The 27,379-nt window shown below is 42.9% G+C and overlaps 1 protein-coding gene across 4 annotated transcripts in view; it reads right to left on the bottom strand.

Moving 5' to 3' along the window:
* MAGI3 (membrane associated guanylate kinase, WW and PDZ domain containing 3) overlaps positions 1 to 25,949 on the bottom strand; it is a 111,443-nt gene extending 85,494 nt beyond the window's left edge. For 2 of the 4 annotated variants that reach the window (XM_053393513.1, XM_053393517.1), the window contains exon 1: positions 25,491 to 25,948. In XM_053393513.1, the coding sequence (XP_053249488.1) occupies positions 25,491 to 25,821 (331 nt within the window). In that variant the 5' untranslated portion in view covers positions 25,822 to 25,948. Of the gene's footprint in view, positions 1 to 25,490 lie in introns of all 4 variants that reach the window. The other 2 variants (XM_053393515.1, XM_053393516.1) reach the window with 2 other exon arrangements.
* Between the last annotated feature and the right edge of the window lie 1,430 nt (positions 25,950 to 27,379).

The raw sequence follows: 27,379 nt of genomic DNA, 5'->3' as shown, positions 1-27,379 counted from the left end.
CCAAGAAGGCCCTCTGCCTGGTTAAATGGCTCAAGACCGCAATACCTCAAGGAATGCTTCTCCATATATGAACTAACCTGGACCCTGTGATTATCATCTGAGGCAATTGTCATCTGAGCCCCTTCTTTGTGTGCCACCTCTGTGAGGAGTCCAAAGGGTGGCAACACAGGAATGGCCTTTTACTGTGGGCTCCCCATCTATGGAATTCTCTCCTTAGGGAGGCTCATTTGGCACCTCTGTTACATATCTTTATTTGCCAGGCAAAAACATTCCTCTTCTCCCATAGCCTTTTAAACTGGAAGGGGAGTTATTATTTTTGCTTCTTACTTTGTTGTTTTTTGGAGAGGGTTTGTATTGTAAACTGCCCTGTGTTCCTTGGAGGAAGGGTGTTATAGAAATTTATTTATTTATTAAATGTAGAGATTCAGTAAATTGCTGGGTAAGCCAGATGGCTGAAGGGAAATCCCGCTGGCTACAGATAAGTAAGGAAAATGAAGAACTTGATTATGAACCTGGGAAGCTGCCTTATAGTGAGGTCCATCTAGCTCAGTATTGTCTATACTGATGGCAGCAACTCTTGTCAAATTCAGACCTACCTGGAAATGCCAGGGAATGAACCTAGGGTTTTCTTCATGAAAGCCAAATATTCTATCACTGAGCTACAGAGCCTTCTCTTCTGCACACAAAACATATTTAGATACCTCAATGTTTGATTGTGTTTTATGCTATGTGATTGATTGATTGATTGATTGATTTTAAAAAACTCAGTATTTAAATATATTAAATTAATAATTTTTAGAAGCCTGGAGGATATCTGAAGTCAATAGTAGGATGTTTTCCAAACAATATTAACAGTATTATGCAGGAATAATAGAGATATTTTTCTCCAAAGTAATTATCTCCATTGTGCTTCCATTTCATGAAAAGAACAACACACATCTCAGTTGATTACCTCAATTTATCATCATTGCAGAACAAATGCTACTTTCATAGCAAATTATGGGAGCATCTCTATGCTACTCAAGAGCTACATTTAAAGTAGAACTGAATGAAGGGTATCACTACTGTACTTAAAAGTGACAATTTGACCTTTGGGGGAGGGAGAACAAGATGTCCAAAGCTATTTGAAATGGAAATGTCAATAACTTACTTGGTTGTTTCCCTACTAGAGCTCTTTAGCAATGCTGAGGAATTGCTTTTCCATAATTAACTAATAGTGATATCAAAAGAGGTTCCATAAAGCACTTAATACAGTCCTATAATGTCCAGTGATGCCCTTCTCCCAGTCCAAGATTTGTCTATATACTATCTACTCAGAAGTAAGTTCCAATTCAGCAAAGTTTCTTGTAATCTTAAAATTTCTTCTTTGCAGATTCAGGCCATTTTATTGCATCATAATGAGCATGCGTGAAAAATTAGTAATGAATAGCCTATTAATTCTCCCTTGAATCACCTCTCAATTGTTCTAGGTCAGTTTCTGTTTCTGTTCCTGGACTGAGGGAGAGTTCAACTACTGTTTGCACTGTTATCCCCCACCCTGCCAAATATCAGCAAGTGCTAAGAAGTGAAAAGGAAAAAGAGGGGAGCAGAAACGGAGCAGAAACAAGTACTGGGGGAAATGAAAGGCTAGCCCGCGACAGGGTGACCTCCCGTTACTCGTTCCCTGCTCCTGCCAACCTAGCAGTTCGAAAGCACGTCAAAGTGCAAGTATATAAATAGGTACCACTCTGGTGGGAAGGTAAACGGCCTTTCCGTGTGCTGCTCTGGTTCGCCAGAAGCGGCTTAGTCATGCTGGCCACATGACCCAGAAGCTGTACGCCGGCTCCCTCGGCCAGTAAAGCGAGATGAGCGCCGCAACCCCAGAGTTGTCCGCAACTGGACCTAATGGTCAGGGGTCCCTTTACCTTTACCACAGTAGCAGACTAGTGGTGAACAATGTCCTTTAAGATCAATGAACAGATTGCCAGCTCAAGTGAAAAGTACTTAATCAGCCAAGTGCTTTCAGTACTTTTCTTTATGTGTATGTTGCTACTTGCTTATCTTCAGATAAGTGAATAAACCTGTATGCCATATAGGATACAAAAAACCTTTGAGAACCAGTCATTACAAGGTGTTAGTAGTCGGACATCACATCTACTGTCGCTAGTCAGGAAGAAGTAAAATGGGCCGCACCAACAAAGAGAAAACATTTAAAGCCCTAATGGTACTTCGCATGACCACACTATATAAAAACTATTCTTTCTTGCAATTGATTTTGTTACAGCTTCTCTCACCCTGCTACAAATTAGGTTATAAAGCACACAACACACACAATACTAGAATGCAACAAGGCTGGCATCCAGGTGCACCATAATCAGTGAATGAACAAAATGACAATTTCGGGGGGGGGGGGCCTAGTGTGCAAGCAGTAATGCTATGTTTCTTCTTCCTTGTATTTATTTTCATTATATACAGCAGACAGTATGAGGAAAATCCAGGAAAATCCCAACCCAAAAACTAGAAAGAAGTGACAGAAAAGCACCACCATGGTAAAATAAACTCATCTGTGTATCATTAAAACAGTGTTACGTAAGGAAGGAGCAGAGACCCAAGAAAACTGAGTCAATTTAGGGCAACCTTCCCAAAGCCGGTACACTCAAGATTTTATGAACGCCCATCATCCCTGACCACTGGCTATGCTGCCTGGGGTATATGAGCTGTAGTCCAAAACCTTAGGAAGGCATCAGGTTCAGGAATGCTGATATAGGGCATCAAAACCTAAGCAAAAATAGTAATGCCCAAAGAATCCCTTATCTACTGCATACCGATTAACATATGGCAAGGTTTGTTCATCTCTTAATGCTCTTGAGGATCTATCAGTAAAATAATAATCTCAGGAAAAACTGGCAGACAAAATCTCTCTACGAAGTCAGCACTAAAACATATTCTGCTTGTTTGTATGTCAGACAAATATATTATTAAACTAGCTGGGTTTTGTGGTACCTTAAAAGCTAACAAATATTTTGGAGAACTAGCTTTCATTGACCTGAGTCTTTGGCATCTGGTGAATTCATCCCTGGATTGTAAAAGCTTTTATGTCTTGAAATATTTGCAGCAGAACAAAATGTGAATGTTTTTGTTTTAAATAAGATTAAAATTGTTACTGTGATTTTCAAAAAAATAATAATAGAATATTTCCTGTTTCATCATATAAGCTTAACAGCCCTGCTGGTAAACAGTGTTTTGAAATAGACACAATGTATTTTTACTGGACAAGGAATACTGTATAAAACTAACCTGTGCAGAATTTGTATGATGCATTATGAGCTAAAGAGGAAGATACTTTGTTCACCTCCCCTTTAGCAGAGCCAAAGAATGCCTATTCACTTCTGATAGTGAATTTTTTTTTTTATATTCTGAAGCATATCTTGTGTTGTTTCCTTAACACTCCTTTGGAGCTGTAACTATGGTCTTTTCAAAAGTTACAAATACCTGCAGTACTTTAAAGTACACAATTTATGGAACTGGACAGCAGTAGTCTATATATTTTCAGCACAAACCAATCCTATATATACATATGCAGAATGTAGCCCTTTAAGTGCATTGTAAGATGGTTAAGTGGCTCACCCACTAATATCAGCTTTAGCAGGATGACTTTTCTAATGCACAGAGCTTAACATCCAGTTGGGGATTCAGATTCTGATTAAGGTAAAGTTCAGGCACCCTGGAATATTTAGGGTAAGGAGAAAAGGGAAAGACCATTGCAAGCTTTGCATACATTTTAACCATTCAAAATTTAATAAGATGATTGTGTCTCTTTTTTCATAACCACATCTCTAAGTTAGACTCAAACATTTAAAGGGATTTTTTGGCTGCTAAACTCGAAATCATGCACAAGAATGTCATGTATTCACTGCCATATGTGAATGTGACACAATGTAGACATAACATAACACAACATACTAAAATCACTTTGTCACTGATATTTTGATAAACATCTAGTGATTCAGCAGAGCTGATATACTTTGGCACCTTAGTTGTATAAAAAATACTTATCATTACCCTAACTATGAGAAAAAATAAATCCACTGGATTAGGTATTTTGTAAACAAGCTCTATTTACAGAAGCCTGCATTTCACAGAGATTTGCACATTTTAATTATGTACACCCACCCACTCATTGAAGATACAAATGGCTGACCTTCAGTAGGAATGCAGCAACACCCTCCTGGAATGGAGAATAACAATAAACAATTTAGTCCCAAAGTACCATAAGGACCACTTGATTCCTTAGGCTCAGCCTCAATCACTGAGCGCTTCTGATGCAGCACTTTTAGTAGCTCCACATACCCCTAAAATTCATCTGGCCTGTACTAGGGGTTGAACTTTTAGTGTGACAGACCTTGCTCTTTGGAACTCCTTGCCAATAAAGGTCATTCCTGCTCATTTTTAGATGTCTTTAAAACCCAGTCAGGGCTTTGGAACCCAAAATCCTTTGCCAACTACCTTTCCCTGGTATCTACTGCAAGTAGGTAAGGAAATGGAAAATGACATATGCTTGTAGTTGAATTCTCTACACAAAGGCAAAGAGAAGTCCCTTCACTAATGAGTTTACAACCTAATCTCACTGAAAGACAGATCAGTAAAATTGTATAATAGGGTTTTATCTTCTCACTAGTATGTCTGATGAGCTATTTTCTTCCAAATTATTTAGATCAATAAAAAAATGAAACAAGCTATTAAGCATGATTCTACTGGATTAAAATGGGACTCTGCTCCTCTCTTATATAACAGGATTTATAAATTCCTCTAAAGTACATGCATTAGGAGGAAATTACTTTGTGCAAACCTAAAACTTTAGGGTTAGGCTATTTCCCAATAGCGCTCCAGTTTTACAGGAAATCAACTGGATGTTAATCCTCTTGGCATTAATAACTTGCACCACTGATGTCTGATTCAGTTTTTCAGTTATTCTTCTTCTAGGAGAGAGTTCACTGTAACTCTTATATTCACAAAAACAAGATATTCTATGTTCCAATATATGCAATCTCAAAGCTAGGTACAAACGTTTAACTGAATAACCTCTCCTTGTGTAATATTATTACAGATAGAGTGTGTATGTTTAACATGCAAAATATTATTTCAGTGACTGATCATTAGATATAAAATCACCTAAAAATGATAGCTATATTATGCTTTCCAACTATTTAGGTATTTTTAAACACCTGTTTATTTTTAAAAAATACAATAGAAAACACCATCTCTACTCAGAGCCTCTGGATCAGCAAATTCTTCCTAAAATGTAGAGGTGGAGTACCTCTAGAGCAAATTCTGTACTTAGCTTGAGGGAATTAGAGTTATGGAAGTTCTTGCCACAAGGAAAATAGTGTGGCAAATATATTTAGCACTTTCCATAGATGTATTAGATATCAGTAGAATTACTTTTCAGTTGTCACAAGGGAGCTCTGTACATAGAAAGTATGAGAACTCCCACTCTACTAATTACACTGGGTAAAAGTAGGCCTCTCTATGTAAATGAAGAACCAATTTGATAATTTCTTAGATATTAATATTTACATTCAGTCATAGGGAATATGAACAGATAAGAAAGGGAGAGAAATAATAAAGAAATTGCATAAGAGAGCCCTATAAGGATGGGAGAGAGACTTTCATGAAGGTAGAAAAGATTGGGATGCCACAGTGCACCATGAGCGGGCATTTTGAAGTAATAATGGATTTCCAAGTGAAATCATGTTTCTGGATTACTTTAAATCTTTAATTAGAGTCTGCGGTGGTCAAGATAACAATTCTGGTTGATTTAAGGGTTTATATGAGATCATCAGAAATAAAATTTATTTTGGAAATTTTAAAAATCACTTTCAGAAGAAAAAGTTAAATCACTTTCTAATGGGTGCAGAAATCGCCAAGTGTTCATGAACTGAAATATAATAGGTATTAGCAACAGCGCAGAATCAGATTTTTAATTTTTTTTATCATTACTAGTTGTAGCTAATTCATTGTTAATTGTGATATTTAAATCTCCTCCAAGAATTAATTCACCTTATTTGAATAGAATGAACTGGTTAAACAATTCAAAGGTAGTTGGGATGAGCTGACAGTATTAACAGATCCAAATGTCTATTTTTCATTGTTAAAGGTAAAACATGTCTCTCCCATCTCGGTCTCTACAGCCACAGCAGGCACTGTAACCTTCCAACAGTTTTAATTCACCCCACCTCCAAAGGTACACTACTCCATTGCCTCTGAAGACAGACATGCCAACTGTAAATGATCCAGCTCCCTCCTCCCTCCCTCAGATTTACTGGTCCTGAGAGGAGTACCAGGGTGGATCTACACACAAGGGGGGGAAATGCTATAAATAAGTCTGAAATTAGATCATTTTAACAAAATAAAATAAAACCCTATGGGAAATCGCATATAAAACTTTCCTGCTCTCTGGCACCATCTGATGTTGCATGTTTATAGCGCATTCAAATGGTTTCTTTACTAATGTAGCTGAGTCCCTAGTTTCCTACTTTAGGCGGCAGACTAACTTTTTCTTTTTTTTAAAAAAAATATAGTTTTTATTGCAACATCTCTGTTCTCAGTTCACAGAGTCCTTTCTATAGGTCAGTTACATTCAGTGTGAGACACTGCTGTCATACACATTGTGAGGTTGTTGTGGGGAAGACTTTTACAGGTCTGAGAACACATCTTCTATCAATCTACAGCTGCTTCAGTCATTCCAAAAATTCATTAACCACAGAGACTTCATTTCTCAAATCTATCAAGTGATTAAATTATGATGAAGCTTAAGCAGGTTTTACAGTTCATCCACAACAAATTCTGCAGGAAGCAGGGCAAGTGGCCTAAAGGAAGACTTGTGAAGGTGAGGGCGGTGATTTCATCTTTGATAGTTGGGAGCTATCATGAATTCCCAAGGCTTCGAGATCCTGGGGAAGAGAATTAAGCACCATGCAGGTAAGGGGTATATTCCCCCTGCAATCTGTTCTTTGATAGGGCTCTGAGCTCAGACTAGCAGTTAAAGGTATTTTTAAATGCCAAGAGTTTTTGTAAAATCATTCAGTTCTTCATTTGAAATGCACAGGATTGCATTACATTACAGCTGACATTGTGGGCTGGATGTGTGTTTTTTAGTTCTGTTCTTTTTATTATTATTCCTGTATTATTGTTGAAGCAGCAACTTTAAACTATGTAAGCTGCCTTGAATTTTACCCTGAAAGGCAGAGTATAAATATTTTAAAATTAAAAGAAATCAAGCAACTAGCCAGTTGTTTGTTAGCAGCCTTGTATTTAAGCAGTAGCTTGGTAGGTATACGCAATCAGGAATTCTAGCAATGAGTGAACATGCTGGTGAAGGAAGCACAGGTTGCTCTATTCCTTTTCTCCTAGCATAATTGATTTCTGGGCTGGCAGAGGAAGGAAATAATCTTTCTCCACAATCCACCCAGACCTTCAGTGGCTACTAGGATTGGTTCAGTCCTCCACTAGTCCACTTGGTAGTTGGCTGTTTTCTACTAGCTTCCTAAGAGCCTACTAGCGCCTGTGCCCATACAGAACGGGGGGGGGCTTTTCCTCCTGTGGCCAGCATGGGAAAAGCGACTAGTAAAAGAAATGTTTTCCAGGCTAATAACTTCTGTGGCTGGATGTGTGCTTTTTTGGTATCTCAAGGATGATTTTAGGTGTGATGCAAATGAATGTTGACTTAGAATCTAGTGCCACTACGTATACCCTCAATAAAATGGGAAACTTGCTTTATTGTCTGCATAAGGGTTAAGAAAATGCTGCTTAAAATCATTCCAAAGGTCTTCTAAAATATATAAGGATTTCTGGTACAGTATGTTAGGAGAGGGGTAGCACCTCTGATAGGGGACACAACATGCTTCTTCTGGGGTAGTTTCTCCACCTTTGCTCCCCACCCTACACTCAACTCTCATTTGTGGCTCCTAGAAACTGTCAGCATATGACAGTGGCCACAGCCTGGGAAACGGCTTTGACTGGTCGGCTAAATCAGGTGAGGGTAGTCAATGGGTCTCAAACACTCAGTGAGTTATTAAAGAAAGGAAGAAGGAAGAGCCTGCTGGATTATGTTTGTGGCCCATCTAATCCAGAACAAAGTCATCATGGTTTGCAGCCATTGATCCCCCATGAATTTTTCTAATCCTCTTTTAAAGCCATCTGGTGGCCATTCCATAGTTTCATACATGAAACAGTACTTTCTTTTGTCTGTCCTGAATTTTCTAACATTCAGCTTCATTAGAATGGATTGTTAATTTGTGAGTGTGTTAGACAGACCACCTTAAACAAGAACAAGAAAATTCAGATATGTGCACTCTGAAAATCAAAAGCTTCCAGAATGACATATCCAGAACAATTAGCTTGTAACAACTAAAATATCCCAGCCTAGTGGTTTACCAGAAAACTATTAAAAACCAGTTGGAGTAGTTTGGTCTGTTGGGACACACATTAAAGGCTTGCATTTACAAGTTTGCTGCACCACAATTTAGTTTCACATCAATGCAGTCATCTGAAAATATTGTCAAGTACAGCAAAGTCATTTGAAAAGCAGCCAAGTCTTTGGATATATGGCAGAACACTAACACAAGCCAACCACTGAAAGCTATTGAAAGTAGTGCCCTGTAATCTATTTTTTTCCACACTTGTCTCAAAGTGTGGCCAATAAAATGAATGTGAAATTGCTTCTTTTTAAAACCCCAAGAAACTCTCAGGATCCTTTTTAATGTCTACTCAGGTGTAATGCTCACCAATTTCAATGGTACTTACTCCTAGGTAAGAGTTAAGAGTTCTATTTGTTTGTGTTATGCTTCAAAATGATATGGCTCTAAAAACTACAACACAAAAGCATGCAATACCAGGAGATCCTCTGAGGCCAGCACAACCCAAACTAAGCTGCCTGGAATCTCCAAGATGATTACCTTTACAGAGTGCTTTAGTGCTTACAACCACAACACAACCAGAACCAACATTAAATACTAAGGGCTATTTATCAGTAAATTTAGGTTATTTATAAACTGCCTTTTAGGTCCAAACCCTCCCAAGGAATCTTCCAAAACATTAACAGTATAGAAGACAAATTTAAAGCCAATCAACAATAGTTAATCAATATCACAACCAACAATGTTAAAACAAAAAAATCACAAAAAATTGTTAGAAGCAAAACAGCATCAAAAATATAGCAGCCCAATTGAAATCCTTGGTCAAAAGCAGCAGAAAAAAGAAGTTTTTAGGGCAAGATTAAGGGCCTGCAACAGAATTTGATAAGACCACTTCCACCTATAGGAAAGCTATTTTAATACATGAAAGGGTTTTATTCCAGTGGACAGATCCCAAACCCAGGGGGAAGGAGACTTTTGCTGATTCCCCCTAACCCTGCAGGCCCCAGTGCCACCTCCAAACTGCTATAGCTACGACTGGAAAAAGATGCAGACATATACACAACTTCTTACAGTCCCATACAATCTTCAGCATATTTGCTTCTTTATTTATATCCATTCATATAATTTTAATGAGTCAATTAAGAACATACTCAAACTTAGCATGTATTATCTTTGCAGCAGCTTATCAACTTTCAACAGCACCTTTGTTTGAGAACATAACATTTGTTGGATTTTAATATGTTTTACACTCAGCTTTCAAAAAGCAAATCACTTGTTTGAACAATCCTTTTCCCCATCTTACTCATATTTCAAAAAGAAATATATGAAATAACGATTCATTCTCAATAAGATGAGAAACTTGCTTTATTGTCTGCATTATATAATCTATATAAGGTTTAAGAAAATGCTACTTAAAGTTATTTCACAGGGTTTCTGAAATATATAGGGATGTCTGGTGGTATATTAGGAGAGGGGTAGCACCTCTGATGGTGGACACGTCATGGTCCTTCTGGAGTAGTTTGTCCACCTTTGGTCTCCACCCTGCACTCATCTCTCATCTGTGGCTCCTAGAAACTGTCAGCATATGACAGTGGCCACAGCCTGGGAAATGGCTTTGACTAGTCAGCTAAGTCAGGTGAGGGTAGTCAATGGGTCTCAAACATTCAGTGAGTTAGGGACTTTCCCTGCATACGAAGACAGGCTGCAGCAGATTAGGTAGACAAGACCAATAGTGGGTGGGTCCAATGGCCAAGAAAGTGGTTACTACACGTGCTGTAGAGAGAAATGAGGGGCAGCAGGGGCTCATCAACCTGGGAAGGTAGCCCACCTAGGAGAAGGAAAACTGATCCTAAACCTCCACTTCCTTCCAGCTATAAACATTCATTAGAAAGGCTTCGGGAGTAAACACTGAGGAAAAATCCATACCCACTGCCTTGTGGGACATGTTTGGGAGAAGAAAACGCTAAGGAGTAAACTCTACACAAATCCAGAGTGGAGTCCCCAAGGTGGTTGGATGGCATTATGGAACATCTCCTTCCATCAACTGCTTCAGCCAAGCTGGTGCCAAATGTATTGTATTGCTCTGCTTTCCTTTGAACCATTTCAGTGAGGTCAAGAGGGGAGTCTTGTCTTCTGGGCAGCTCACGACCTCCATACACATTGCCCAAGCTTGTGCCCAAGGAAGGGGACTTCAGTACTGCTAATGCAGCAAAAACAACATAGGAAGCAATAGTTATGAGTTATTGGTCTCTGCAGTCACAACAGGTGCAGTGACTCTCCAGCAGTTTGACTTCACCCCCAGCGGCACACTCGATTGTCTCTTGAGACAGACGGATGCCAACAACAGAATCCTAGAGAGAAAAGGAAGGAAGCCCGGCAACAGCACACAAACGTACCAATATATCAAATAATATTTAAGCAGCTTAGTAGAAAGTATAAGAATCTCATGTTTCGAAAGCAATTTCTCTAGTTCAACTACTAGACAGCAATGGTAACAAAATCCCCTTTCATTTAATACACACACACACTTAAAATGTGATAGAGATTATACATACATATAGATGATGACTTTAAGAGTCCGATACTGCAGCATTCTGCTACTCTGAATGGATGAAAAAATATATTTGCATGAGAAGCCATACTTTATTTCTAAATAAAAGACCTGGTGGCCACTCTCTTTAAGTTGGCTTTGGAAGCCTTCTTAACAAGAAGAAAATTGTTACACTTCTCTGTGAATCTTTGTTCCAGCAGTCAGACAGTCAAAACAGTTGGTAATCAATCCTCTGCCCATAGGAGGAAGGCAGTCATGCCCGGGGCTGAGTGTATTCTTTGCTAAATAACAATATATAAATTGTGTGCCCAAGTAACCCACTGCCATATTATCCATTCAGATCCGCAGGAGACCTTGTTTTTTAGTCCCTTTACTATTAGGACTGAAGGTAAGTCAGAGCAGGGAACTTTTCACTTATAACTTTGATTAAAATCACCCCAGATCCCTTCCCTAATTTTTTTTTATAGAAGATTACTCTGTACCTGTGTGTAATTAGTATATTTAAAACATCTTAACTATGGCTATTTCCAATATTCTTTGATATTTGGCTTTGTGTAGATAGTAAACAGAAGTAATATAAATGATGGAGGTAAGAACAAATAGTCTTAGGATGGTGAGGGAGCAGAACAGATTCTATCTAAAAGTTATCTGTCAAAATGCCAGGGCTTTTTTGCAGTTATTTACCTTGGCAGAATGAAAGACATTAAAACTTTTATCTGAGAAGTCTTTTGATATGCAAGAATGTTAATTAGCACACTAAACACAATGTGGTCTGCTTAATAAGCCTACATGGCAGTGCTTTTTCTAATGGCTTCCTTTTGACTCAGAGACTCAGAGAAATTATAGTTCATCTACTTTTTGAAAAGAGTGCATTCCAAAGTTCCTAGACTACTACAGTAAATATCCTGCTGCTTAAAAATGACAATCAGGCATTCATAAGAATGAAACAAGGCTATTTTGGAAGGGAGAGTTTATACGAGTGAGTCTTTGAAGTGGGTTTCAAAAACAAACTAGATGCAAGTTTGTTTGTTTTTTAAAATGGTGAAATGTGGTAATAGATTTTACCACTTTCTGTAATCAAACAGCTGTGTTCTGTACCTGTTGAAATTTCCAAACTACGGTATATCTAAAGGGGAGCTCAATATACAGATGATCACACTCTATTGAAATACTACAGTCTTCCAAACATTTAAAAGTCAATGGTGCTTGCTTAAAGACAACGGTGAAGGATTTCTACAAGCTTCCTAGTCAAATTATATGTTCAGTGAATTAAATCTTAACAAAGTCATTTATGAACTTTCATATGTATAGATACATACACCTCTACTTATTAGAGGGGAAAAACACTAGCATATTTGACTCACATTCCTGAAAGGAAGCAAGAAACTCAAATTTGGGGTTGCCAAACATTAAGAGGCTGAAATATCAATAGCTATATTAAAGACACCCAAGCATTTGCATAAGATTTTACATGTTTATGGTCTATTCTCAAATTCCAAAGGGAGGTTTGCAATACCATATCTGACACACTAAGGCTTTTTGTCTGCATCACCAATGTGATGGTTTATTTGCACATCAGTAAAAGGAGTGGAAATTATAGTGGGGATTCAAGATTGGGCCTTCTCAATAGTGCCACCCTAGCTATGGAATTTCCTTTCCCTATGGGCACTGAAAGCTACATCCTTGTTAAACTTCTGTCAGCACCTTAAAAAAAAATGTATTCACCTAAGCATATGGTAGATTTGTTTGGTCTGCTTCAATTTATGGGATTGTTTTGTGTCCTATTTATATTTGACATTTAATAGTGCCTTATCTGTTTTACATACTGTATTTTTAACTTTGTTGCCTGACCATTACTGTAAACCACTTTGTGATCTTTCTGATGTGTAGTATGTAAATACTTAAAGTTAAAATAAAGATGGATTAACATTACATTACATAATGTTTGCAAAAGCATTGCATTGAAATATTCTACTAAGGAATGCTAACAGCTGCTAAGTGGGCTGAACAGAAGTGAAAAACAAACTTTTAAAACTGCATTACCTTATTTGTTCCAGTAATCCAGACTAATATTCTCTAGAATGGAGTCCAGACAATCCCCACAAGAAGCCTGCTCCACTACATAGATGATGGATTGCTATTTTTCAGTCTAAACTTTTTCCCAGCTCCTGTCTCTTTTGCATGGGGAGGAGCTAGGAATACCTGGAAACCCTAGTCTTAGAAACCCTAGCCTATTGTCTGCACAGTGGAGCTGACTGATTGGGAAGAAGTTTTCTAGACTCCACTCCCAAAAGAGATAGGGCAGCTGACATCATCACACATCTCACCATCGGCCTGAGTTTTAACAAGTATTAAAACTTGTTTATCCCAGATGAGTTATTCAACATGCTCCTTTGCCTATGGGTTCTACATTTATTTATTTAAAGATTTCTGCACCATCTAGTCTCATGGCAATTTAACTATGGTGCTGGCCAACTGTTGCAATTTGAACAAAAAATCCTTCCTTCCTTGTCCTGTCTTCAAAAACACTAGAAACCAAAGACTTGTTTGATGACTGTGTTTATGCTGCTAGGGATTAGAACCAAATCTGAGAAGCACAGCAGCTTGAGGCTGCAGGTGTCTGCTCAGCTGCTGCTCCCCTGAGCCATAAGAGGCCTGTGCAGGGGAACTAATGAATGCTTCCAGACAGCATGCTTGTGAATTGTGACTGGGAGAGAGAGTAGGCTGGTTTCTATGACATCATGCTAATATTCCCTGCTGCTACCACATCTTGATTGGTGTCCTCTCTGCACAGCTAGTGTGGAAGAGCAGCAGGAGTGATGCAATTAATGGGTAGCTAGGGAGGCTGTAGAAGCAGCTGGTGCCACTACACTTACTTTCTGCAGCAGGGGTGAGAAACATTTTCTGGGCAAAAGATCAGATCCTTATCTCCCCACCCCTGTAGGGCCAAGATTGATCTGTCTGAATGCCCTTTTGCAAAGAACTCTGCCTTCCTGCCCACTGGCCAACCTCACTCAGTGGTGTTAACCCTATTCTATCACAATGACTATTACATTCATTTTGAGGTTATATCCCCTTCACCTACTAGGCAATATTATGCAACTCAGCTTCACCTGATTCTTTTAACTTCCTGTACACCATCCAAACATAACCCAATAACCGCCCACAATCTACAATCTTGCCTCTTGGCTGCATCCTACTTCCCCACCCCCTAACTTGCTGCTTTCTTTAACATCTTGACTAAGAGTTCTGGAAAATTCAAAACTTGCCACACTTCTGTGACACTTTGGTTGGCTCCAAAAAAGGCGTGGTCCAACTGTGGATTTTCAAGTTTTTTCTGCTTTTGATGTTGCTGCTGTAGGACAGTGTCCAACTAATTATGTCCATATAAGCGCTTGCATAGCAGTGAGAAGCTTAACTGGACAACAGGAAAATTCTGCCTAAATAGTCAAACTTTCTAAGGACATTTCTGAAAACTGTTGTATACAGAACTTCACCACACATTTCCTTGAACCAGAAACAGTGCAAACTGCCATACTAAGTGATTCTAACAACTCCACATTTTCACCTGACAGTGTTAATTGATAAAACGTCATATCAACAGTCCATCCGTTATTATAACAGCTAATTTGAAAGAGCAATTCACTACAAGAAAAAAATAGACAATGTAAAGTGTTCACACTGCATTTTAACATCACAGAATTAAAAATTTAGCAAGATTTTAAAAACAATCATTAAGCTTATCGTATTTTTCGCACGATTGGACGCACCGGACCATAGGGCGCACCTAGTTTTTTGGGGGGGAAATAAAGGAAAAAAAATTTCCCTTTATTTCCCCCCCCAAAAGCAGGTCAGGGAAACCGAACCAGGTCGAGGAACAGCGGGATAGTGGCGCTGCGCCTCCCTGCTGTCCCCGAGCTTGTGGGGCTGGCTGATGTCTGCCTGGCGCGAGGGGCGCTCTGATTCAGGGCGCCCCGCCCGCCGGGCGGCAGGCTGCTATCCGCAGCTTGGGGAGCCTTGCAGGGAACTCCTGCAGGGCTCCCCACCCTGCGGATGTCTGCCCGGCGCGAGGGGCGCTCTGATTCAGGGCGCCCCACCCGCCGGGCGGCAGGCTGCTATCCGCAGCTTGGAGAGCCTTGCGGGGAACTCCTGCAGGGCTCCCCACCCTGCGGATGTCTGCCCGGCGCGAGGGGCGCTCTGATTCAGGGCGCCCCGCCGGCCGGGCGGCAGGCTGCTATCCGCAGCTTGGGGAGCCTTGCAGGGAACTCCTGCAGGGCTCCCCACCCTGCGGATGTCTGCCCGGCGCGAGGGGCGCTCTGATTCAGGGCGCCCCGCCCGCCGGGCGGCAGGCTGCTATCCGCAGCTTGGGGAGCCTTGCAGGGAACTCCTGCAGGGCTCCCCACCCTGCGGATGTCTGCCCGGCGCGAGGGGCGCTCTGATTCAGGGCGCCCCGCCCGCCGGGCGGCAGGCTGCTATCCGCAGCTTGGGGAGCCTTGCAGGGAACTCCTGCAGGGCTCCCCACCCTGCGGATGTCTGCCCGGCGCGAGGGGCGCTCTGATTCAGGGCGCCCCGCCCGCCGGGCGGCAGGCTGCTATCCGCAGCTTGGGGAGCCTTGCAGGGAACTCCTGCAGGGCTCCCCACCCTGCGGATGTCTGCCCGGCGCGAGGGGCGCTCTGATTCAGGGTGCCCCGCCCGCCGGGCGGCAGGCTGCTATCCGCAGCTTGGGGAGCCTTGCAGGGAACTCCTGCAGGGCTCCCCACCCTGCGGATGTCTGCCCGGCGCGAGGGGCGCTCTGATTCAGGGCGCCCCGCCCGCTGGGCGGCAGGCTGCTATCTGCAGCTTGGGGAGCCTTGCAGGGAACTCCTGCAGGGCTCCCCACCCTGCGGATGTCTGCCCGGCGCGAGGGGCGCTCTGATTCAGGGCGCCCCACCCGCCGGGCGGCAGGCTGCTATCCGCAGCTTGGGGAGCCTTGCAGGGAACTCCTGCAGGGCTCCCCACCCTGCGGATGTGTTCCCGAAGCGCCGGGCGCTCTGCTTTCAGGGCGCCCGACGCTCCGGGAAGCAAGCTGCTATCCGCAGCCTAGACATCCCTGCGGGACCTCCCGCAGGGTTGCCTAGGCTGCGGATGTGTTCCCGAAGCGCCGGGCGCTCTGCTTTCAGGGCGCCCGACGCTCCGGGAAGCAGGCTGCTATCCGCAGCCTAGACATCCCTGCGGGACCTCCCGCAGGGTTGCCTAGGCTGCGGATGAGTTCCCGAAGCGCCGGGCGCTCTGCTTTCAGGGCGCCCGACGCTCCGGGAAGCAGGCTGCTATCCGCAGCCTAGACATCCCTGCGGGATCTCCCGCAGGGTTGCCTAGGCTGCGGATGAGTTCCCGAAGCGCCGGGCGCTCTGCTTTCAGGGCGCCCGACGCTCCGGGAAGCAGGCTGCTATCCGCAGCCTAGACACAGCTAGCGGAGCGCTAATCCCGAAGCTTGGGGCTGCGGAGCTCAGCGCACCCCAAGCTTCTGGGTGCCGGCAAGGTCTAGACGGCTAGCGGAGACCTTGCCGGCACCCAGAAGCTTGGGGCGCGCTGAGCTCCGCACGCCCCAAGCTTCGGGATTAATGCAGCGCTCCGCTAGCCGTGGGAGAGCTGGGTCTCCCACGGCTAGCGGATAGCTTCCTGAAGCCTGGAGAGCGAGAGGGGTCGGTGCGCACCCACCCCTCTCACTTTCCAGGCTTCAGCGAAAGCCTGCATTCGCTCCATAGGACGCACACACATTTTCCCTTGCTTTTTAGGAGGGAAAAAGTGCGTCCTATGATGCGAAAAATACGGTATTTGAAAATTGGCACATTCAAAGTGAATAAATTGTAGAGTTCTTTAACTCGAGATAACCTAAAATAATGTGCTGTTTTCCTGTGCCAACTACCAGAGTATAAAACGGACCAAATGCATCATAGTAATCATTTATGCAAGGGGTGAGGAACCTCTGGCCTGCCAAGCCACTTGGCACAAACCACACCTGGCTATCCCACATCCAACATCAGGTGCAAGAAACTTGAAGCCAGAGCTGAAATGTAGAAGAATCTAGCTGCATCCCACAAAGCAAAAAGGTTTCTATGGGTCATCTGTCATCAAGTGATTAACAAGTGGGCAGTTTCACGCACTTGTCAAATTGGTCTACAACAGGCATAGGCAACCTCGGCCTTCCAGATGTTTTGGGACTACAACTCCCATGATTCCTAGCTAACAGGACAGGAGGTCAGGGATGATGGGAATTGTAGTCCCAAAACATCTGGAGGGCCGAGTTTGCCTATGCCTGGTCTACAAGGTGAGGGAATTCTGGATATGGCCTGATAACCAGATCCTATTTCCCACAGCTATATCATGCTAACAGCAAATTCATTCTAAGCATGGATACTTATGTGGCTAAAACAGTCATATCCATGTATAACAGACAAATATCCACAGACCTGGGGGAACTCCCAACATTCAGCACTTGATTGATATTTATATAGCACCTGTAAAAAGGTAACTTAAAAAGGTGAAACTGCCAGGCTCTTTCCACAAAAGGTGTTTATTGTGGGAACGGTGCTCCTCACACATTTATTTTTATTTTTTATTTTGCAGCATGCAAATGATGACACTGGCATCAAAATGCTAGCCCATATTTCCCTCCATTTACTTGAAATTTGCCCTTTCTTGGGGAAATCCAGTCTTTTTAAACAAAACAAAAAAAAACAGTTGCCAACACTCCATTTCCAATATCTAATTGACTTGTTTGCAAATTAAGTCCCTGCCTGGAAGTACCCCTAGTGTCAAAATGGTCAGGATAGCTATTTAAGAAAACTGATGCAGTTACTTATTTTAAAATTCAATATTATGGACAATGTGGTCTACTGTAACTGGAGACAAGCACACTGCAGTTCACCTTCAAACTGTAATCACCTAGAAATAAAAAGACTGCAGATATAAAATGAATTGGTAAGAGTGCCTAAGATATATAATGAATCATAGAATCATAGAGTTGGAAGAGACCACAAGGGCCATCGAGTCCAACCCCCTGCCAAGCAGGAAACACCATCAGAGCACTCCTGACATATGGTTGTCAAGCCTTTGCTTAAAGACCTCCAAAGGAGGAGACTCCACCACACTCCTTGGCAGCAAATTCCACTGTTGAACAGCTCTTACTGTCAGGAAGTTCTTCCTAATGTTTAGGTGTGTACCATTTCAGATGTGAGAGTAATTAAGAGTGTGCCACCACATAAAACAGTCTTGTGCAAGCAACAACAGCAAAAACAGCTGGCTGGGTTAGAGCCTGTTTCCCAGAAGCCCTAATATTTTATGCAGAGTACTCAGAAATGCTGCCTAAACTGGTGCATTCTATTTATGCTACCTGAGGATTCTACCTCCACATTCTTCTGCATGTATAGACCACCCCACCCTCATTGGGTAGTTTTTAAAGAATAACAGGTGCTACAGATGTCACTGTTGCCTATACCGAGAGCTAAACTGCATGTTACATGCAAATGCATAATGGCAGCCTAACAGCCCTTATAATGGGGAAGAGCCATTTCAGGAGAATGTTAGAGGAAGAGGTGTGCCTTTCCTACGCTAAATCACATCCTCTCTGTAGTTTGGCCTTAATATGCAGTACCTGATGAATCTACAAATTCACACTGCTGCTTAGGAGAGAGCAATGATTTTTCTTGAGAACAGAGGGTGCTAGAAGACAAGGAATTATCATAATCTTTCACAGATGTATTACATCAGATTGTTCTTAGCAGGCAGAACATGCTTAAAGTTAAGGCCCCTTAAGACCAGCAATCTACAGCATCGACTGCCTCAAGTTCTCCCTCCTCACATTCAGGACTCCCCACATCCATCTTTTGATCAGAGAATGTTCAGCTCTTTGGTGCCACTTCTCTCCCTCAGCAACAACTCCAGTGACTCCACTTCTTCCCTGCTCTGCAGAACATAGCCCCCATGATGAACTTGCGAAGTTGTATATTTTTAATGCTGTATCTCCCCCTCAAACCCCTCCACCCCACCCCACTAGGCGGCTAGGTAGACATAGTGAAGTTAATGGCACTGTAGTAGCTAGGCCACATTGCATCATACACTATTGCAGGAGAATTAATTGTTTTCTCCAGTAATACAACCTGTCTTTTAAAGACGACGGTCAGCCAACAGAGTCAAAGAATCTGCATAGATTGCCTCAATTCTCCATGACTGTGGAGAGTAGAGAATTGAGTCTGCAGATAGGCCTGCTGCATGAGAATCAAGAACACTTCAGCAAACCATGTGTAACAATAAAAGGGACACTACAAGGCATGTACGTGGGTGGAACTTCCGTCCTCAAAACTGAGAAACTGGAACTCCATGACCAATCTTTAATCAAGCCATAACAACTTCCTTCCTTCACAAATATTCATTACAACTAAAGAAGCCTGTCGTGTGTCTGGTCTGTAACCACAATATATATATAATTCCATGACCTTTCGGTTGCATCAGTACACTTGCTGGACTTGTCCTTGTAACACACTTCGGCTTTTGGTGGTCCAAGACCACATTTACAAGAAACTTGGGTTTTATATCCCTGAATATGATTTGAGCCCCTCCAAATCCACACTACTGGAAAACTGCCTGATTTGAGGTGCCCTAGCATAGTGTCCAACACAAGACTTCATTTTTTTGCAAAATGAATTATTATTATTATTATTATTATTTTCAGTAATACAGGCAACTTGTGTTACAAATGCTCAAAGAAACTTTGGGCTATCACAAATTATAAACTGACACAAAGAGGAGTCCCCTTCTAGAAAACATTTAGCGAGGAAGTAGATTGCTCTTACCATGGTTTTATCAAGGAGCATGTATTTTGAATGGACATATAAAATATGAGCTCTTACTTATAGAAAGCCCTGGCTCACATACCACATGAAGTGGTCTAAAACTAATGATGATTTAATGTGATTGGTCAGCATGTTGATGCACACTGCTCAAAAGTTACTTCAGCACTGCTCCCCAGCTGTGTCTGTACCAGAGTCTGGTTTGTTGTGTTGTCTGAATCTGGCTCCTGGTTCCTCTCCAAACAAGCCAAGTACTATAAACCAAGAACAAACCTTGGTTACCACATGCACCTTTTTTAGAGAGAAACAAATCACAAACCAGGGGTCGGACAGCAGCCTCCAGCTTCTTTTGGTGTGGCAGCATCTGTGAGGAACATAGATTGTTTTAAACTATGTTGCATGTGATGTGTGACCTAGCCAATGATTTGCATGAATCTTCATAATATGAATGGAAACAGTTTCTTCCCCCAAATGATCTAAATAGAAAAAAATGTAAAACACCCTTAATTTGTGATCAAATCTAACCACAATCTCATTTCAATAGAGCTCCTATGCAGAATCCAAAGCAACTCAATTTTAATTGAGTTCCCAGACACCTTGGGGAATCAGGAAAGCAGTTTATGCATCATTTCCATCTTTCCAAGAAACATTCATCCACAGGACAACATTTAGTGCATATTCTCCATGCAAGGTAACAGCTAATAACAGCCTGGCTGGAATGTCACACAAGACAAATGTGGCCTAGAAACATATTCATCAACTTCCCCATCTCATCAATGTGTGAAGGTTGCAAGAGAGATAGCTCAGGGTAAAAACAGTTCAGTGAGAGTAAAAGATTTGAACTCCACTGATCCACAGGATCACAGAACAGACCTTGGAAAGCTTATTGTGTGGCATTAATTAGTTTTTTGCACAGGAGTCACAACATTTGCAGAACCCAGGAATACAAAGCCAAGTCAATTCCACAGCCAAAACAAATACAACTCCTCTCAACTGTACAAAATGTCATACAGATAGACACTACCAAACAAATAACATAGCATTGACTATAATCCTGCCAGGTGATGTTAAAAGTGAAACTCAAAAGGTTTTTCTGCATAGCCAATAACAAATAAAACATACTGAAGCAAGCCAGCATCGGTTTCCACAGAAAAATCTTTCTTGAGTTGCACAGAAAATGCTAAATCAGGGTGGTCTAATGCATGGCCCTCGAGGCCTTTTTTGGCAGCCTTTGGCAACATTTGACGCCCCAGCTCTGAGGCAAACCCAACTCTTGACAAACCCTAGAGTCCTCCTGCCTCCTTTCCAAAGCCTAGTTAGTGCTTCCCCAGCTTTGGGAAGGAAGTAGGGGGGCTTTGGGATCCTGCCAGAGCCTTGTGCCTCCTTTCCTAAAGCCCAGCATCTTGCTTAGCTAGCTTTGGGAAAGCAGCTCAAGGGTTAGGGGAGGGGCTCGAATTTTGGCCTCGCTCCCCTGCCATGTGACAAAGCAGTGTGCAGACTGTGGGTTCCATGTCAAAGTACTCTTCTGGCCCACTTGGTATGAAATGTTGGACCACCCTGGGCTAAATTGTTTGTTAGGCAGTGCAACAAAAGTAAAAGGTATTATATGCAAGATTCAGAAAACAGCAAAAGAGGAGTGTGGATAAAATGAGGGAACCTTTATCTTACCTAAAGCTTAGTTCCAGCAGTCCACATCCCTTGCTCTCCTTCTCTGAAGACATATGTTTGAAACTGCTGTCCTAACCTAGCTTGGCCCTTAAGCCACCTGAATACATTTCTATACAAGTGGGTCCATTTTCTAATGCATGCTGTATATGAAGCAGGTCAGTTCATTTAGATCTCTGCTTCTCACCACCTCAAGGTTATATTGTAACCTAATATGAGTCTCTGTCTCACTTTACCCCGTGAAGCCCATTATTTAACAAAATGTGTTCTTATGTGCCAAGAAGCTGAGTGACTGATGGCATAGTAGCAATTTGAACTTGGGTTTCCCACACCCAACCATTATATTCTACCACTGCTTCATATTTTCTGAAGTTTCACTCATTTCCACAATAAAAAGGAAAGGAGTTAGAAAACAGCCTGGTTATTAGAAGAGTCTTGCCATTTATGTTCAAACTACAAAAGTCTTACAGTTAGGTTAAAATGAATACTTCACTCTCTTATACTGTATTGGAAAGCAATCAGAAGTGTCAAACAGCTACAAGAAAATCCACAGAAGGCCTCTGTAGCAAAACCAAAGCCAAACACAATTCTTACTTGGAAACAATTAAGGTTAATACTTGCAGCCCAACTTTTCCATATTCAGCCATACACTTTAAGAGGAACTTATACACACATTTCTATATGCCAGTGAAAACATCTTTTTTGAAGCTGAAAAGTCAACAGTTGAAGTTACTTTGCTATTATTTCCCAAGTAAATTCATATATGTGGCAAGACAGCTATAGAAATAGATACTAGCTATAAATGAAAAGCACACAGGAGGTACATTTTGCCAAAATTGAGTTGTGTCACGTAACGAAAGTTCATCATAATTGTCTACTTAATATTCATATTTGTGCTGTACTAGAACAGCTATAATTAGCTTCAAATTTACAATTGTAAATCATCAGACTCTATGATTGCAAGTAACAGTGCTTAGCAATAACTTGACATTTGAAATGCATACTGGCAAGGAAGCTAAATAATTAACACAATTATTTGATATCTCCTATATATACACAAATTAACACCACCATGGCAAGATGAGACTTCCATTAGAAAAATGAAGTTGACAGAAATGCAAGACAGTCTTATGAATCACTGTAAATACTTTGCACTAGGTTCCAGGCCATACACAAATATAATTATGTAATTGCATAACTAATGCTTACTCCACTTCATGTTAGCAAAGGGTATTTTTTACATTTTGCATAAATTTCTGCTGCTGAAAGCCAGGACATTTCTACTACATGACTATGAGCTTTTACTTTCAAATTTCAATTTCTTTCATGAAGCAAGCACTCTAGGAAAAAAGCTTAGACAGATCGCTTGCGGGAGTAATAGTAATTTTATCAGTCTCCCAAGTTTTCCTTTATGTCCTCTTCTACTGAAAATTACACTATTTCACTATCAATTTACATATTGATTATGTACTGATGTACATATGCTGCCGTAGATCTGAAAATAATCACCACAAATCATCATACTTCAAGGTTAGCCTCTACTACTATATTTTGCTATGTCAGACTGAAGACAAACATAAGCAGAAAGCTTTATTTCATAAGCTATTATAAAAACTATTAAGTAAAATAATCCCATTTCCTGTGTAAGTCTTAAATAAAGAACAGAAAGCTGCACATTCTTTAAGTACAACATTAAGCATTCAAAACCACACATTAAATTCAGTATAACACTTTCAAACTTAAACAAAATAGAGAATTATCTTGTTGCCCTAGAGACACTGTTACATTCATATGTTACATTCATACTGTATTCCACACAGACAATACAAGTACTAATTTTAGATATTGTAAACTTTCTCTAATTCTAGAAAGGAGTATGTTAACTGTAAAAACCTTGAAGTGTGAACAATGGCAAAACACAAGAAGATCAGAGTAATTTATAACACTAACAGCACAGAGAAGTTTTCATACCAAAACCTATGTTTGATATGTTTTGTTCCTCAGGCCAAAATATCACTGTTCTGTGATGGCAAATATTCATAGGAAATATAACAGCTTGTGGGGCATAATCTGAATGCAGTCAAGTATTGCTCCCCATACAGCAGGAGGAATTATAGGACAAAATAACACAGCTGAAAATACAGAAAAACCCATGATGAAAGGCTGTCCTAAAAACAAACTGCTAAACTCTGGCATCTGGATTTACCTTTGCTTATAATAACTACAGTGGTACCTCTGGATACGAGAGTGCTTTAAACAGGTATGACCAGATGCGTCTTACTAAATGAACAGTCCTTTCAGAAAACTGACCAAAGAAAAGGAAATCACCTTTCTTGCCTCTCTCTGCTGTTCATGTTTCTGCCATACAGAAATACTAATTTTATATGAAGAGATAGTGAACAAGCCCACAACTAGCCTAAATGATGGCTTTTAATAATGCTCATTCACTAATCTTCCCCAAGAGTAACATTAGCTTTCAGTAAACCTCAGTGCTCTATAAACTTTATTCTCTCACACAGCAATATACAAACAACTAGCTTTGCGGAGGAATCACTGGATTATGAATGCCACAGGGAAGGCTGAAACAAAAGGTTAATCACAATTTCACTCATAGATGAAAATCAGTTCAACAATGTTAGAAATCAAATGTAAGGCTTGGAGTCTATTGTAACATGAATCTGTTCCACTGAAAAGAGCTGCAGGGTCTACATCACAGATACAACATGCAAGAACCTGTTTGCTCAAGCATGAAGAACAATTACAACAGCTCCCTCCCCCAAATATACATGCAACTAAAAGCTTCCCCCTTCCATTGAGAATGAATGGCACAGAAACACAAACACATAAGAATCATGCATTATGGCAAACCCCAGCCTATGCAATGTTTAAATAGTTATAAGGATTCTTTCCTCAACATAGATTGCCAGGATAGTGCATAAAAAAATCTTTATTGCTAAACACCAAGGTTACAAGTAACTATGCCAAAAGTCAAAGATTTCTTACTATTCTGCCTTTAGCAATAGTGTTATTTGTAAAAGAATAATTAATCCACTGTAATGAAAGTCAGACACCTTGAAACTACTAGGATGACAACCATCTCTAACACTGTGCAAAGCAGTAGACCTTACTGGAACAAATCACATACAAACCCAGCTAAGGTTCTTTGCTACCACAAAGCTTGCCAGCCCCTCTCCAGGTTAAAGCAGGTCTTGCAAATGGAAGCATTTGAATAATGACACTAATACTGGGGCGGAAGGTGGATACTGGAGTAAACAGGAAGGGCCAAGTCTGCTCAGGGAAGGGATTTAGCAGATGTGGAGGGGGGGCTTGGAGAGAGAAGATATGTCAGGGTCAGGTTTGCTTTAGTAGGAAAACAGTGGTGGAAGGCAGCTGTACAGAAGGCAAGGAATAAATCAGACACAGGGAGGCCAAATATGCCAAGGAAAAATGGGCAGGCAGAGATTAGTGCTCCAGGAAGTACAGAAGTCGGGTGACACAGGTAGGGCGATGTGTGCCCTGAAGGGTAGGAGATATGATAGAAAGATAGCTTCGTGATAAGGCGGCAAGGCGAGCGCAGGTTAGGCAAGCTAGATGCGCCAACACGAACGAGGGAAACATAAGTAAGGGGGGAGGAAAGGGAGAGAACGGATGGAGGAAAGCGTACTTTGGCAGAACAGGCAATGGCGAGGAGGACACTGCCCAGAGTAGAGGCTGGAGGGCGGCAGGGCACTGTGTTTGGGGCGGGAGAAGAGAGCAAAAGAAAGGAAAACGGTGGCTGCGAGATGAGCAGGGTGGCTGCAAAGGTGAACCTTACAATGGAGGAGACCAGGAAGGGACCTAAGGCGAGGCGGGGGGGGGGCTGTTTGAAGAGGGGCAGGTGCGCCTGGGTGGAGCCGAGGGCGGCGACTCGAGAGGCCAGGCTCTCCCTCCCACCGAGAGGTTAAAAGGGTAGGGTGGAGGGGGGGAGAGAAATAAAGAAGCCTCCTAACCTCCCCCCCCTCGCGCGCAGCGGACGTTTCTCGCGACCGACCGACCGCCGGACGGACTGACCTGGCCGCACGGTCTTGAGGCGCACCGGCTCCCTGAAGTGGCGGATGACGGCCAGGGTGTCTCGGTGCGTGAGGCCGCTCACCGGGGTGCCGTTCACCTCCAGAAGCACGTCCCCCGGGGCGGGGGGCTTCCCCGAGAGCAGGACGGGGCCACTCCCGCCGCCTCCGGACTCGGCCAGCGTCGGCAGGCGGCCCCCGAGGTAAGGGAACTCTCCGCGCTCGGCGCCCCCGCGCAGGAGGTCGGGGTCCGGGCCGGGGCCGCCCCCCCAGGACACGGCGCACTCCTGCACCTTGCTCAGCCAGTGGCGCTTCCTCCGCAGCGTCTTAGACATGAGGCCACACCATGGGCGCCCCTCCGCGCGCGCGCTCTGCCCGCTCCCCGGTCCCGCCGAGCTCCCCTCGCGGCCGGCCGGCCAGCCCAACCTCCCGCGCGCGCGCCCTCGCGCCTCCTTCGGCCACCACCGGCCGCGACTGCCTCCCAACTGGCGCCCTCAGCGCGGCGGCGGCGGCGGCAGGAGCACGCCCCCTCCTCCCCTTGGACACACCTCTTTCGCCTCCTCCCTTCCCCTCCCCGCCGTTGTCTTAAGCCCCGCCCGACATTCCGGGGGGTGGGGCCAAGTGGGTTGACGTCAGGAGATAAGAACTTTCAGGGACCGGGAAGGGGGGGAGGGGTTTGCGGCAAGAACTTCGGCGGGGAAGGGCAGGCGCGAAGCAATGCAACCCTCGGCCTTGCCCCAGAGCAGCTCCGCAAACTCCGACCTGAAGCTGCTTTTTCATCGAAGTTCGCAGTACCCGGGAAGCGTGCTTGCAATTGCAGCAGACACGGCCGGAGCCCCTCGTGGTCTTCCTCTCCACCAGTATGCCCAGAGGGAGAAGTCGAGGTAGCTTCCGGGAGGCGGAGGCTCCAGCTCCTCCGCCTCGCCACTGCCTTTCGTCTCTGCTCCCTCTGGGCATTCTGGATCGGGCCCATCCTGCCGTCTAGAGGAAGAGACCCAAGTGAACCGAGGCAGCAGTCAGAGGCAGCTGCCTTCTTGGCTTCTCCTCCAGAGCAGGCAGCCAGGCATGAAAGAACAGCAGCAAATAGTATGGTGCACCTTAATGAATCATTAAAAAGGCATTGCAGTGTAAGCTGCAGTCTACTTAGTCAGGTGCATGAAGTGCTGCAACGGTGAGAATCCGGTCAGAAAAGTTGATGAGCTTCTATTTTTTTGGCGAAGTTGTGTTGTGCAGGAGATGGAGCAGTAACTTCTGAGGAACAATGTCTTCTGCTATCCTGCTCACTTGCTCTGGGCTGCAGAGGTGGGCCCAACTCCCACCACAGACCAGAGGAAGAGTCAAGGTGGCTGCTCCTATAAATTGACACCCACTCAGTCCCACTTTGGGTAGGAGAGAGAAAGGAGTAGGTGCCCCTCCTGTCAGCAGTGGTGTCTTCTGCTCCAAAGTGTCAGCTACTTATGCGTGCCTGAGGGGCCCTCCCAAATTGCTAGGACCTCAACAGTTGCCTGATGCTGCTGACCTCTGGCCCCTCCCCCAGCTCTGGTGCCAAAGGAAAGTGGTTGTGGGCTGCTTTGAATGGTGCAGTTATAAGCCCTTGTATTTGACCTTAGCTATTTCATACACAAATCCAAAGTACTTTTACTTGAAATTCTCACGTGCCAATGGAATTTACTGCCAAATCCATGTTCTCAGCTTTGCACACTGTGAGCCTGAGCAGATGCGTGCTTACTTGAAAATTATTCGGAGTAGCGTGGGGCTTAGCCCCAAGCATGCATAGCAATTTAGCCTCTGAATATTTGCACACATAAATTGTGAAAAAGAATACAGAAGGTGCTCAAAGGTACCCTGTTCCCATTAAGAACAAGGACAGTGACTTAAGCATTTAATGTGCAA

Source organism: Podarcis raffonei, chromosome 6, assembly GCF_027172205.1.
Source record: "Podarcis raffonei isolate rPodRaf1 chromosome 6, rPodRaf1.pri, whole genome shotgun sequence".
Taxonomy (NCBI): Eukaryota; Metazoa; Chordata; class Lepidosauria; order Squamata; family Lacertidae; genus Podarcis; species Podarcis raffonei.
The sequence above is the reverse complement of the archived record's forward strand: the minus strand, read 5'-3'. Positions and strand labels throughout refer to the sequence as shown.